This window comes from Oratosquilla oratoria, chromosome 40 (genome assembly GCF_046742065.1).
Source record: "Oratosquilla oratoria isolate Oo_2021 chromosome 40, ASM4674206v1, whole genome shotgun sequence".
Lineage (NCBI taxonomy): Eukaryota > Metazoa > Arthropoda > Malacostraca > Stomatopoda > Squillidae > Oratosquilla > Oratosquilla oratoria.
In genome coordinates this window covers 29165606-29180605 of record NC_134816.1, presented here as the reverse complement: position 1 = coordinate 29180605, position 15000 = coordinate 29165606, and the positions used below count along the sequence as shown (strand labels likewise).

The 15000-nt window shown below is 42.0% G+C and overlaps 1 protein-coding gene across 3 annotated transcripts in view; it reads right to left on the bottom strand.

The window, feature by feature from the left end:
• Positions 1-995: 995 nt before the first annotated feature.
• LOC143020737 (macrophage mannose receptor 1-like) overlaps positions 996-15000 on the bottom strand; it is a 71901-nt gene continuing 57896 nt past the window's right edge. For 2 of the 3 annotated variants that reach the window (XM_076177449.1, XM_076177450.1), the window contains exons 38-49: positions 14794-14916; positions 13592-13740; positions 12036-12132; positions 11213-11325; positions 10807-10944; positions 10166-10343; positions 9827-9953; positions 9450-9571; positions 9019-9180; positions 8763-8828; positions 7039-7200; positions 996-1299 (exon numbers count right to left, since the gene is read on the bottom strand). In XM_076177449.1, the coding sequence (XP_076033564.1) occupies positions 1172-1299; positions 7039-7200; positions 8763-8828; positions 9019-9180; positions 9450-9571; positions 9827-9953; positions 10166-10343; positions 10807-10944; positions 11213-11325; positions 12036-12132; positions 13592-13740; positions 14794-14916 (1565 nt within the window). In that variant the 3' untranslated portion in view covers positions 996-1171. Of the gene's footprint in view, positions 1300-6151; positions 6467-7038; positions 7201-8762; positions 8829-9018; positions 9181-9449; positions 9572-9826; positions 9954-10165; positions 10344-10806; positions 10945-11212; positions 11326-12035; positions 12133-13591; positions 13741-14793; positions 14917-15000 lie in introns of those variants that run through there. The other variant, XM_076177452.1, reaches the window with a different exon arrangement.

Genomic DNA, 15000 nt, shown 5'->3' with positions numbered 1-15000 from the left:
CAAAGCGTGAGAGATTGCATTTCGGCTGAAACTGGTCTTCCTCTGGGAGGGCTGTGAGATTATGGAATTATTCAGGAAAGACCACCCGCCTTCACGGAAGAGGTGTCTATGGGAGGAGCAAACTGTTGAAAAGATAAATAACTTCTTATTTGCAAAAGCGGCTATGTTAGTGCGTGCATCACAATAACTGATGTAGGCAAATGCTTGTCACAACTTTAGAGGCACGGGAAGGGGAAGGGAAGAATAAGGATAAGAATAAGATTTTTTTTTGTGTGAGAAGGAGAAAACTGTAGGAAAATGAAAGGGTAGTTCTGTATAAACGGGGCTACTGATAGTGAGTGCGTTTTAAGGATTCTTTATTTATTTTTATATCGAGGATCAGGAAGCAGGGGTGAGGAAGAATGAAACTCGTGTTCATAGTAACCAACGAAAGTGGGCATGGATGTCGGAAATATAGCCTGGAATTAAGAAAGGTCACTCGGCAAAGACTAATGTGACCTTCCCGGTGTCAAAGGTTCCGCCTTCACGCTTACATCCGCTCGGCCATTCCACGTCCTTTGCCGCGTTTCCTGCGATGACACCTCCACTTCCGTTTCATGTAGATGCTTTTTCTCACTTCCAAAATAAACTCCGCTGCACACTTGCCAATTTGATAAAAAAGAATTCCATATAGTATGGTTGTTACGGATGCTTAACCCATTCAACTCCGATGACAAGATGTCTTGTCATTTGGTCAAATAAAACAAAAAATCATAAAACACCAAAATGTTTGATCAAACACCAGAAAAATATGACGTCAATCCTCGCTTCGCTGCGAGCGAAGCGAGGATTGACGTCATATTTTTCTGGTGTTTGATCAAACATTTTGGTGTTTTATGATTTTTTGTTTTATTTGACCAAATGACAAGACATCTTGTCATCGGAGTTGAATGGGTTAATGGCGTTAATATATATGTTCAGTTTACCGTCGAAGAGGAAAAATAAAAAAACCCTGATATGTCTGAATCCATATTTTATATAAACGAAAACAACAAAAATATCATATCCAACACACACAACCTTCCCGAAGCATGAAGCTTTCTTTTAGTTAGGGAAGTTGGAACACATTCACACTCGGACAGAAAGGGAGTTGAGGAGCGAGAAGAAAGAGATCAGACAGGACATCAGATGTTTAAGCGTCCATGCTGCCGAACGTGTTGTCCCCGAGGTCGATGCCCTCTAAGGAGTCACTTGGATCATCTCCTGTCGATGTCGCCAGATCGGTCTTCGGTGTCACTGTCACGTAGGTCCCGCCGTCACCTGAAACCAAAGCTGATATACTTAAAAGTACAAGAGATAATTGAAATAAGTGTGTGTGTGTGTGTGTGTGTGTGTGTGTGTGTGTGTGTGTGTGTGTGTGTGTGTGTGTGTGTGTGTGTGTGTGTGTGTGTGTGTGTGTGTGTGTGTGTGTGTGTGTGTGTGTGTGGGCGCGCTCGCGCTTTCACGCCCACATGAGTATGTTACGATGTGATATGCCAGTGAAGATTTGATTGTGGATATCACCAAACAAGATAATTCAGATGCGCAAACGCTAATCTACCAAGGGACTTACAAATTAATTACCCTAGGTCAAACTGTGGTCCTCTTTGTTAATGCAATAGGCGTCACCGTACTTTACCAGTTAATGTATCAAGATCATTACTTCCGTAATCGCCAACACTAGCTGTCTAACTTGACCGATTTAAAAAAAATCGCATTCTTGGTCTTAATCAAAAGCTAATTTGATGTTAATGTATTCTACGCAATATAATATTCGCTGTAAACACTGTACAAGTTATATAAAGTGAGTTGTGAATATAAAGAACAACCAAAAATAAGAGGCACGCTATCTCATTGGCTGCCATGTTCCCCCGGATGCAACGAAAGACAAAATCCTAAGCCAGAGTCGAGAAGTTCATTTTCAGTGTAAGACGCACGAACAAGCCAAAAGGTTTTACGAGCAGTGTTGTCCATGATAGAGCTGTCGTTAGGTCCAATTGGTTTTGGTTTATCTATGTACTGGTGAGCCATGAAGCCAGCGGCCACGACGATGAAGAAACAAGCAATAACGATGCCCACGGTGCCTTCAGCGCCGAGGCCATCAGGAAGACTTGTCATAGCCAATTGAGAGTAGACGTTAAGCGAGGAAGCGTTTGTACATGCGCAAAATCTGTGACGTCATGGAGACAACAGAAAGGGTAAGACGTGCTCTCCATCAGGAGTTTGGGGAAATGTGTGAAAGAAGGAAGTTGAAGATAGGTGTGGGTAGGGGTGGGGTGGTGAGATGTACGAAGGGAGAAAGTGGCAGTACACTGGAAGTGAGTATTATGGGAGAGAGACTGGAGGAAGTTGATAGTTTTTGATAATTGGGTGCGAACGTGGAGGGAAAGGGAGGAGTGGAGATGGAGGTAGAATGTAGGTTGAGAGAAGCGAGTAAATGCCTTGGTGGATTAAAAAGTGTAATGAGAAATAGACATTTGGGAATGGATGCTAAGAGGAGATTCTATGAAGGAGTGGTTGTGCTGACAGCACTGTATGGGGCAGAAGCATGTAACATAAGAGAAAAAAAAAGAGTTTGAATGTGTTTGAGATGAGGTGTCTGAGAAGTATGATAGGGGTTACTAGGCTGGATAGAGTGAGAAATGAGGAGGTGAGGAGGAGAATGGGAGTGGAAAGGGAGTTGGGAGATAGGGTGGATGAAAGAGTATTGGGATGGTTTGGACACATGGAAAGAATGAGTGAAGAAAGACTAGTAAAAGAAGTGTGGAAGGAGTGAATATGAGGGGACGACCTAGGATGAGATGGATGAATGAGGTAAAAGGGGCTTTGGGGAAGATGGGAGAGGACAGAAGACGGGTGAATGGAGAATGGTTGTATATTAATGAGGTGGTGATGGATGGGGGGGTGAGGGAGTATGTGTGAGAAAAATTTGACGCAGCCCAAAGGGATTTCTCCCCGTCCTCTTCTTTTTCTGCATAGGGGGACGAAGAGGGGGTATGCCGATTTAATGAAGCGGCCTTGCTGTGGATGTGCTGTGTCTTGCGACACTGCTTCTGACCAAGGCAGCGGGTGAGATGCAGGGATGACCCGTCATCCAGGAGGTGCCAAGATAAGAGGAAGGGAAGAGGGTGGAGGAGAGTGGAGTGTGATAGGGATGGAATGGGTGGGAGTGGTTTTTATATCTTCGTCTCTTGGCTACCTCCCATATTATAAGGGGGGAAAAAGCCTTTGGTATATAGATACATATATACAGTAATATATATATATATATATATACATATAATATATATATATTTACAAATATATATGTATATATGCAAGATCTGTCCGGAAAGTATCCAGCCCTTTGTAATTTCAAGAAATGCTACTAACCTAGGACAATGGTGCCCTACTCTCCTTCAAAGTAGTCTCCTTTGGGACATCACACACTTCTCCCAGCATCTCTTCCATGTTTCAAAACATTTTGCTAAGTCCTCTTTTGGGATCTTCATCAGCTGGCTTGTCACATTCTTCTTAATCTTATCTATGGACTGAAATTGCCTCCCTTTTGATGGTGATTTTAGCTTTGGACAAATCCAGAAGTCACAGGGAGCTAGAACTGGGCTGTAGAGGGGCTGAGTTAACTGGGTGATGGAATGTTTTGCAAAAAATCCTTGCATGACTCATGAAGAATGGGCAGGTGCATTATCATGATAAAGATCCAGTCTCCACTAGCCCACAGCTGTGGCTGTTTACTTCTCACTGCATCCCTCAGACAGCAAAGAATTTTGATGTAATACTCCTTCGTTATTGTTTGGCCTTGAGGAGCGTACTCATAGTGGACAAAACCCTGATAAAAAAAATGTCAACATGACTTTGACTTTGCCGTGCCTTTTTCGTACGTGCAGACGCATATGACTTTCATTGACTAAACTGGGCTTTTGCTTTTGGGTCATAGCCGTAGACCTAGGACTCATTTCCTGTTACTACTTGTTTCAGGATATTTGAGTCATTTATAGTAGCTTGAAGCATGTCCTGTGAAATTTTAGCATGAATTTACTTCTGCTCATGGGTCAGGAGACGCGGGACGAATTTTGCCGCTACGCGTTGTCATGCCAAGATCTTCTGTCAAAATCTCCGAAACATTTGTCCGCGGGATACCAAGATTATCTTCTAATTCTCGAATTGTCGTTTGCCAATTTTCAATGATTGCAGTTATCACACGTTCATCATTTTCGGATGTTCAGTTTGTTGAAGGCCTACCAGAACGTGGATCACTTTCTACATATTTTTGGCCTTCTTTGAAGCGTTTATATTGCATTTTCATCTGTACTTCACTCATTGAATCATCCTGGCATGCCTTCATAATCATTCGAATAGTTTTTGCTGACGAATATTCAAGCTTGAAACAAAATTTGACACAGATTCGCTGATCTACACGCTCAGCCATTATCAATTCGACGGTCAAACAGTACACACCTTCACTCACCTGTGTCTGGCCGGTAACTGAGTTGTTACATGAGACTATGACCGCCCACGCATGCGCAGTAGGGTCTTCTGTCAGTGTCCGCCAACTTTTGTTAGGGTTGCTCTACCAGTTCTACAAATATTTAAAGTGACTGGATACTTTCCGGACAGACCTCGTGTGTGTGTGTGTGTGTGTGTGTGTGTGTGTGTGTGTGTATTATATATATATATATATATATATATATATATATATATATATATATATATATATACCTGTATATGTGTGTGTATATATATATATATATATGTATATATATATAAACAACCACAACGCACTTTAATTCTAAGCCATCATCATCGGGAGATCCAATGGGGCCACATGCAAAAATTGAAATATGGTACTGCCGAGGACTCGAACTCAGGGATCATATGACAAGTGCCGTAGTAACTAACCAACTACGCCATCAAGATCTCTCTTGATGGTGTAGTTGGTTAGTTTTTACGGCACTTGCCATATCATCGCTGAGTTCGAGTCCTCGGCAGTACCATATTTCAATTTCTGCATGTGGCCCCATTGGGTCTCCCGATGATGATGGCTTAGAATTAAAGTGCGTTGTGGTTGTTAAAATGTATCTCTAATCACTGGGACCCATTCAGTGTTGTACAAATACATATATATATATATATATATATATATATATATATATATGTATATATATATATTATGTGTATATATATATACACGTGGCGCGAAAGCAAAGCAACATATGCATGTGGTAGTCCTGCAAGATGGAGAACAAAGCTGCCCATTTTCAAAGTCCATCTTCAACTGCCTCACCTCCATTAGGAGGTGCAACCCTCAGGAACTGACACTAGATCTAGAACCTGGGCTCAAGACATCTCGTTGTCATCTTCAGATATATTTCTTACACTGTCATACACGGAGAAAAGACAACTGGCGACTTCTCTCCTCTCCCTATAGCTTTGAACCGGTGAGCTGGAAACAGTCCTGCACTGATACAACGTAGACAACAGTTCTGTAGGAGAGAGGGAAAACGCAGAGTATGGGATCCAATACTCTGCGTTTGGCCTCTCTCCTACAGTGCTGTTGCAGTCGTTGCTGCTTTTACTCGTAGACAACAGTTCCAAGATTCTTCCCAAATAGATCTGTAGGAGTTTCCGATGTCTTTTGCCAGTCGCTGTCTTTTACCAGTCGCGAGTTTTCTACTTGGTGCCATAGGTTACTGCCAATCTGGAGACATTAACGAAGATTTGATGTTGCCCAGATAATGGGAGACAGAGTATAAGGTCAAGTTCCTCATTAGCTTTGCTCTGGAGTATCATTACATTTGATTAAAGATAGATTAAGAATTCACTTGAATGCCGGAACAAGGGAACTGCCGACAAGCAGGTCAGGAGAAGCTCTATGTGGTGACTTTTCCTGATTGACTTGTCGGTAGCTGTCTCCGTCTCTTTCGTTTTGTCTGAGCACCGTGGACACCATGGGAACTTTATTATTTTAGTCATGTACTTGATAAAGCTTGAACGAGTGGAACTTTGTATCAATAAAGCCTTGGTTCCCACATGATATTTCTCCTGACTTATTGCTGCGGCAACTGCAGGCCGTTGATCAGTCAAACAAGTGAACAGAGAAGCGGAGAAAAAATATTGGTAATGAAAGACCAAATGTGTCTGAATTGCTTTATCTTATATAAGAAAAAAACAAACAAATATATATCTGGCATACATAAACTTCTCTCAAGTCATAGTGACTCCTTTTAGCTAAGGGAGTGGGAAAACATTTATACTCGGAGAAAAAAAAAAAGGGGGGGGGTGTTGAGGAGGGAGGAGAAAGAGACCAGAAAAAAAAAATGTTAAACGTTCATCCCGCCGAATGGGTTTGTCCCGAGATCGACGCCCTCTAGGGAGTCCTTTATGTCATCTCACGTCGACGTCGCCAGATCAATCTTTGGCGTCATTGTGACATGAGCCCCACCGTCACCTAAAACCAAAGCATTACGATATTTCACTTTACTTGTCAATATACTTGAAATAGGTGTGTGTGGGTGCGCACCCGCGGGAGTGCGGTAAGATTGGTATGCCAGTGAAGAAGCAGGGATGCCACCAAACAGGAGGATTTAGATGCAAAGACGCTAATCTACCACAGTGTTTATAAATTGATTATCGCAGGTCAAACTGTGGTCCTCCAGGTCGACTCTTCCTGCCAGTACGATAAGCATCACCGTACTTTAACGGTTAAAACATCAAACGCATTACTTCCGCAATCAACAACGTCAGCTGTCTAACATGACCGCTTTACTTTTAAGGACAAACTTTCTTGGTCTTAACTGGATGATAATTTGGGAATCAAATCTTCCAGGCAATAATCTTCACTGTATGTACTGTGCAAATTATAAAATGAGCTGTGAATATAAAGAACAAGCAAAAATAAGAGGCGTATTATCTCGTTAACTACCACGTCCCCTCAGGACGCAGCGCAAGTTAAAATCCCAAGCCAGAGTTTAGAGGGTTCATTATTAGTTCAAGACGCACGAACAAGACAGAAGGACTTACGAGCAGAGAACAGGGCGTTGTCTATGCCAAAGGAGCTGTTGGATCCAATAGGTTTTGGTTTATTCATGTACTGGTGAGCCAAGAAGCCAGCAGCCACGACGACGAAGAGGCAAGCGATGACGATGCCCACGATGCCTCCGGCGCCAAGACCATCAGGACGCCCTGTCATGGCCGATTGAGAGGAGTCATTAAGCGAGGAAGCGTTCTGCGCATGCGCAAAAGCCGTGACGACATGGGGACAACAAAGATGGCAAGACGTGCTCTACACCAGGAGGACAGGGTAAAATTGAACTAAAAAAGAAAAAATATATGTGGCGCAAAGGCAAAACAACATATGAATGAAATAACATGTTCGAAGGCGAGCGAAACCACATGAAAATGGACACACACAAATCACACAGAGAATGAATTCAGGAGGACATACATATAGGATTGAGCAAATGAGGAGTTTATAGTACTTAGTCAGGCGCACAAAAAAAACATGTAAAATGAGGCAAGTGTAAGTTCATGCAGCGAAAAAATATTCAGCGAAGAAAGCATCCATGTGCAAGAGAGAAAGAAACCTGACATTTCTTTGGTTTTCAAAGAGCAGATTGAGAAAGACGTTTGTAGGTTATGAAAAGAGAAAATATTTCAGGAGGAATGGTAGCAAGGTCTAATTAAAAAACAACAACACAAAAACGAACGGAAACAAGTTATAAAGTAAAAGAAATGCCAAGAAAGGAAAAAGAAAGAAAATGAAGAGAGATTAAGAATAAGCAAGATACAAACACAATCGTACAAATATAGAAAGGTTATCAAATTATTATCAAAAGAATTCACAGACAAGGCAGAAGAAAGTAAAACAAGAAAGCAAGTAAGGCGTGATAAAGAATGAAAGAAATACAGGGAAAAGGACAGAAAATGTACAAGATAAAGAAATTTTGCAAAAGATAAGGAACAAAACAGAATGTAATAAGACAAACAAACATGAATTAAGAACATAGGCAGAACAACACGACAAACAAGATATAAGGTGAGACAAAGTGAGAAGATACAACAAAACATGCAGAAAGAATAAAAAGAAATCCATGAAAAAAAGAGTAAATTTCAACACAGTGACAAGATGTTGACAAGACGTTGACATCAGAAACCCATGAGGGATTGGAATAAAGATAATTGTGACAAACAAGGATGAAGTGATTAATCAAAATAAATAATAGAATAGTCAAGCAAACGAGTAGTAGCAAGAAGGATACGAGCGTGTATAGGAGCATGTCAAGAGAGCACCAAAAAATCAGCCAAGATAAGATGAAAAGATGATGAAGGGATGAAAAGGACGGAAGAACGGCACTTCCCAGAAACGTGGAGGACAAGGACGCAATGAGAAAAGAAAGACCAGATGAAGGTTGCACAAACCACGGGCAGGAGCAAAAGAATTTAGAAATGTTAATAGGAGGCATAATTGCGAGTTTATGAAACGCACGAGTGTAAGAATAAAGATAAAATAAGATAAAAGGAGAAGAAAAATACGATAAGCAGAAACAAGTAAGGAACACATTGAAGCAAGATGTGTCGTTTTTGGAGAGTTGCGGTTACCAGACCAAAGAAAAAGAGAAAAAAAATCAACAAAAGAGACATTACGATACCAAAAAAGTGTCTCATTCTAAATTACAAGCATGCACCGCATGGAAATTCACACAATGCAAAATTTCTTGCAGAAAATCTACTTTCACTCTACTCACATATTGGTACTGTTGGGGTGGTTTTAACAGGAGAAGTCGGCGGCGTGTCTGGTACGCTTTCAACGACTGGGAAAGAAAAACGTAAACGTCAACTCCGGTTCAATGTGCCGGGGCTCCCAATATTGGAGACCGCAGACACAGAAGAACATTCCAAACTTTAGCAATGGAATGAAAAGTGAAAGTATGTCAGCGGGATAGTTTCAAAGCAACACCTTCCCCCTTCCCCCATATAAATAGAAAATAAAAAGAGACCTACTCTTAGGAGTCTTGCAAACGAAGGGCTTAACGGTGGTACAGGTTGCGTCATTCCAAGTTCCTCTTTGGATGTACATCTCGGCGCACTTTTCCCCCTGGTTGTTCGGTTCCCCCACATCCCAGTCCACAAAGTCCATCGCCGTCCCGTCGGTCCACCCGAAGTCTGGAATAAGCAAATACACACACGTTAACCTGTTTCTTGCTGGTTGGCATCTTTTCTTTTATCTTACTGTCGCAAATCGCCTTGCCTCTATCTTCCAGGGACCAGCCCTGGCACTGAGGGCGTTACGGCTTTTTAAGACCTCTTTGATAAGATTTCAACACAGTGCACAGAATTTTCCAGCGCCCGCCCCCTGCCACTAACCATCCTCCCCAATAATATCTTATAGAAATTCTTTCAAATGCAACTTTTTTAGTCATCTGAGGCCGTACCCTCTCCCCTCTGGGTAAGTCCTATCCAAATTGGTTCCTTCAGGTCACTGATAGACTTCAGCAGAAGGTCCCTCTCGTGGTCTGAATGGATCGACACCAGGTTACTGTATTCCTCCATACAACTGCAAAGATAAAAGGTAAATGAATAAATGAATAGGTAACTTAGAAAAATACTCTAAGCGACTCTATTAAGTGAATCTCGGGTCGCAGTGCAAGTGGTTAACGTAGTAAGCGCTGAAACTATCAATTGTTTTAAAAAACGATTAGACAACTTTATGGATGGGGACGACAGGTGGTGATGGATACGGAGCTGCCTAGTGTAGGCCTTATGGTCTCTTGCAGTCTCCTTTATTATTATGTTCTTAAGAACCACTTACTGCCAATTGGCGTCACTCCAGGACATCTGCTCGTTGACGACCAGGTAGCAGAAACCCCCGCCCAAGTCCTTCCAGCGACTGTCCGGACATTTGCCATCCACGGGAGTGTCCGGAGTAGGGGGCAAAGCTGCGAAAAAACAGAGGAACCCCTGGTCACTGAGTCAGTGGGAGGAAGGAAAGAGAAGAGAGTACGAATTCATGTTTGCATACGTATGGGAACCTAGCTTTGCTTTTCATTAAAGAAAAATCAAAGGGATCGCCACAGAACTAAATGAATAAATAAATAGACTTTTTAGATAATTTAATCGATAGAAATAAAGCTACACCTGGACCACTTACTCTCCGAATGCATGCAGAAGAAGCTCCTGGAGTCGTTGCAGCTCTGGACCTTCCAGCGACCGTCCTCCGGACTGATGGAGGTGCACCTCTGACCCTCCGCAGTCACGTTCGGCTCCCAATTCCTCCAGAGAGTGAACACAGTGGGCCACCCGTCCGTCCACGAGAATTCGTCCTTGGACTGTTGAAGAAAACGGGATGCGGATTGTCACAGAAAACGTCTTGTCGGCCAAGCGGAGGTTCCGTATTTAATTTTTGTGTTGACTGATAATTCAAGTTCCCTATTGAAGAAGCCTACCTATCTACCATTGGCCACAAAGATGTTTCAACTTAAATCATAATACAAAGATGAGCTGGAAGGTAAGGCTTAGATGGCGAAGAGTCTACGCTAGGAGGCACTGAGTAGCCATGACCAAAGCCGTCACCTTTAAGCTGTTGTGCGTTTTAGGGACTGTTGAGGCAGGTAACGTACAGTCGCTTCGACGTGGGTGACTTGAACCCGTGACCTGGGAGGTACGAGACCCCACACGCTTCCGACTGCACCACTCGGCAAAGGATAAGGATCAGCTCTTTACCAAGAAGGGCAGCCTTTCATCTGAACAACGTCAACGACCAGTTCACCACCCGAGGACCTGGGCACCCACCTTGATGGAGTTGAGTCCAATCCACGTCTCCTCCGTTAGCTCGAGGTTCTGCATCACAGACCAAAGGTAGGAATTGGTTCCCAGGTCTTGGACAGAGACTAAATGCGCTCCGTCCGCCACGCACGCATCCTCTGCTTCCTGTCGAAAAAAAGGAGAAAATTGTATGACTGAAGCGGTGGAGGTAAACTAGCTTTGGCTGTCAGGCCTCGGAGGCGCTGTACCTTGCTGCATCACCTCCGATGTTTATTTCGACTTGGTCATTCCCCTTACAAAGGAGGAGGGATTTTGAACTGAAACTCCTTCCATCCCTTCCTTTTTTATCTATTTACATATCTGTTTCTGTTTCTTTTGCATGGAAGCTCAAACAACTTTATACCTGTAGACTTTAGATACACGTATGACGCACCTGCCAGGTCTTCGGCTCTGTGATGAACCTGTAGCAGCTGTCGGCGAGGCTCTCGTAAAGGTCGTATGGCTCGTCGCACATCGGCACTGGCGCCGGTGTCGAGATCGACGAGTCTGTCAAAGGAACGCAGGGATGTTCCGTGTGAGTCCGATTGAAAACATAGACACTGTGTGTGTGTGTGTGTGTGTGTGAGAGAGAGAGAGAGAGAGAGAGAGAGAGAGAGAGAGAGAGAGAGAGAGAGAGAGAGAGAGAGAGAGAGAGAGAAAGAGAGAGAAAGAGATATTGGATAGAGTATTATCTAACTTGTACAAACAACTATGTAGCAAAAACACGGCGGTATATCATCGGAGCCATTTTTGAAGTTCTCGTCTCAGTAATTGCGGCTACAAACATGAAAGGAACAATGAAATACTGTGATGTCTTCATGAAAAATAATCAATTAGTGGCTTGATGACGCAATGACTAGCGTCACAGAATAAGGGAAAAACGAATGAATTCAATCATGAGGGTATTGAATATAAATTGAAACTGTGAAATAACCTTATGATCTGTTCGTAAAATGTTGTTCATTACTTTTCTTGTCAATGTTGATATTTCATTTTATTTCATTACTAGTATTATTACTACTAAATCCCAATATCTTAACAAAGAGATGGATATAGATTTATAACACAAAACTGATGAACTCAATGTTCTTAGCATGGAATTTTGTGGCACCACAGCTACCCATTCCTGAACTTACACCTTCTACACCCAAATAAATTCTATACAAAAGGAATTCCTCTTTACCAATGGTGTGAAGGGGTCTTGCGTGACAACTTACCTACGGGAGCCGTGCATATGTAAGGGAAGTTCAGGTAACAGCTATCATCATTCCATGCTCCGTTCCAGTCTGTCACGTCCACGCATTCCTCATACGACTGTCAACAGACATATGAAGCGTTCAAGTAGATCAAAGGTTATAAAAAGGTGATGCAAACAAGGTCGTCATGTTCACTATAAACCCACTATCGGAGAAATAATAACGGAAGTACAGGGAAACTGTATATTTCGACTACTATCTGTAGTCCTCTTCAGCTGAAGAGGACTACAGATAGTGGTCGAAATATACAGTTTCCCTGTACTTCCGTTATCATTTCTCCGATAGTGGGTTTATAGTGAACATCTACAAATGTGTTATAACATACCAATTTCCAAAGGTCATCATATTAAAACAACAGGGGAGGGTTCGCAGTAATGGGTATAAACTGGACAACTTTAGATTTAAGAAGGAAATAGGTAAGAATTGGTTTACTAATAGGATGGTCGATGAATGGAATAAACTTAGTAACCATGTAGTAAGCGCTGAAACTATCAGTTACTTAAAAAAAAACAATTAGACAACTTTATGGATGGGGATGACAGGTGGTGATGGATAAGGAGCTGCCCAGTGTAGGCCTTATGGTCTCTTGCAGTCTCCTTTATTCTTATGTTCTTATGTTCTAACAGTAGGGTAGGAGCTGAGAAGAAGCAGTGCAAGGCCAAAGCAAAGAGAAGGGAGGCAACTGGCGACAAGCAGGACGAAGTCTTCATGAGATATACAACGTTTCCCTCATTCGAGTTTCATCGATTGAACCTATGGACTCAATGAAGATCGCGTGAGCAAAACGTTGTGATCGACTTTGTCCTCGCATGGTGTTCGAGGTCATAGAATGTCACAAGAGCCTTGTTAGCCGAAGTTAGTTCTTTCTGTACGGATGGAGTATTACTTCATGATTCAAGTTCTCGACAGTCTTGTGACGTTAGAGACATTCATATGGACTAAAGTCACCCAGTATTCTTTAATGGACAGTGACTAGTCTCCACTCAAAAAAAAAAAAAAAAAAAAAAAAATTGCTGGTCTCTTTTAGCTTCAACTCTTCCTTCGTTCTGCTACCTTCCTTGACTCTTTCTTACAACTCTTTGGCACGATATCGTGCCCAAGGATAGAAGTTCTGGTTAATGCTGACAAAAATGGTCAATAGATAAATGAATAAACATATTAATGAATAAATAGATAAACAAATAAACAAATATATAGATAAATAAATGAATAAATAAACGGATAAGTGATAAATAAAAAAATTCATAGATAAATATACATATAAATAGATAAACGAATAAACAAATATATAGATAAATAAATTATTAAATAAACGAATAAATAAGTGATAAATAAATAGATTTATAAACAAATATATATATATAGATAAACAAATAAGTAAATGTATAGATAAATGAATAAGTAAGTAAATAAATAAATGAATAAATATACAAATGAAAAGTATGTAAACAAAAGAAGAGATAAGACACAGATCGCAGTGTTTTCCAGTCACCTGCCCCGGAGTCCATTTCACTTACCCATCCGCCGTTATCACTACTAGGTTCTCCAAAAGCCCAGTAAGTGAAGTCGACGGGAGAGTTGTCGGTCCACACGAAGGTCTCGGCTTCCTTCCGGAGACCGATCCAGACGTTGGACGTGTCTGGTCCGGCCAGAAGTGACATAAAACCTGTGGAAAAGGCGTCATCAGAATTATCTGACTCGCTGACAGACTTTGTATGTATTCTTAATTTTCATTGAGTCTCTCGAGAGATCAGTTTTTGTGGGGGGAAGAAAAGAAGTTTGAAGGAAAGTGAAAGAAGTGTTGTGTATAAAAAGGGCTTTTCCCAGTAAGCGTTGGAAGGATTCTTTTTCTATCTGTCGCGGCTAAGGAGGCTGGGTCGGGGAGAAGCTTGACTCGAGATGATCATAGCCATCGAAAGTGGTGAAAAGGGTCGGAGCCATATTTACAGAAAATGGCAGAAGGAGGGTAACATTTTAGTAAAAGCAGCAACGACTGCAACAGCACTGTAGGAGAGAGGGCAAACGCAGAGTATAGGATCCAATGTATTTAACGTTTCGACCAGCAGAGCTTCTTCAGAAATAACCCTACTGGGCGAAACGTTAAATACATTGGATCCCATACTCTGCGTTTGCCTTCTCTCCTACAGGGTAACGTTTTTAGCGAGAAAAAATTAAATAAGAAAATACAATCTTAGAGAAAGTTGGTAATGAACTGAATTCTAGTACATATATACATACATATACCAAAGGCTTTCCACCCTTACACGGGAAGTAGCCGAAAAACAAAGGCATAGAAATCACCCATTCATTCCATCCTCTACATACCCCACTCCCCTCTACCCTCTTCCCTCCCTCTTATCTTAGCATCCCTTGGATCACGACTCATCCCTGAATCTTGTCCAGATGGAAAGAATGAGTGAAGAAAGATTAGTAAAAGAGGTGTGAAAAGCAGAAGTGGAAGGAGTGAACATAAGGGGGCGACCTAGGATGAGATAGATGGGTGGGGTAAAAGGGGCATTGGGAAAGAGAGGAATGTCTGTTGAGGAAGGACGGGAGAGGATAGAAGATAGGGGTGAATGGAGAAGGTTTGTGATGTATGAGGGGAGTGGGTGGAGAAGGATAGGATAAAAAGGAGGATAAAAAGCAAGTGGGTACGTTTGCGCTTGTGGCCATGTTGTTTGCGTGAAGTGTGGGTAATTTTTGGGGGTATGGTACCTACCGCTCTCTGCCTCAGAGTGGATAGAAACAAGGTCAGACTTGGGGTTGAGGACTTGGCAAGTGCTTCTTGCGGTGTCGAAGCTTGCGGTGACGTTGACTCCGCTGAAGTAGTGACATTTGCCTCCTGCAGGAAGAAACATCTCGTTTTTTTAAAAAAAAAAAAAAAAAAAAAAAAAAAAAATCCCTTTTCAGATATTACAACGGGACC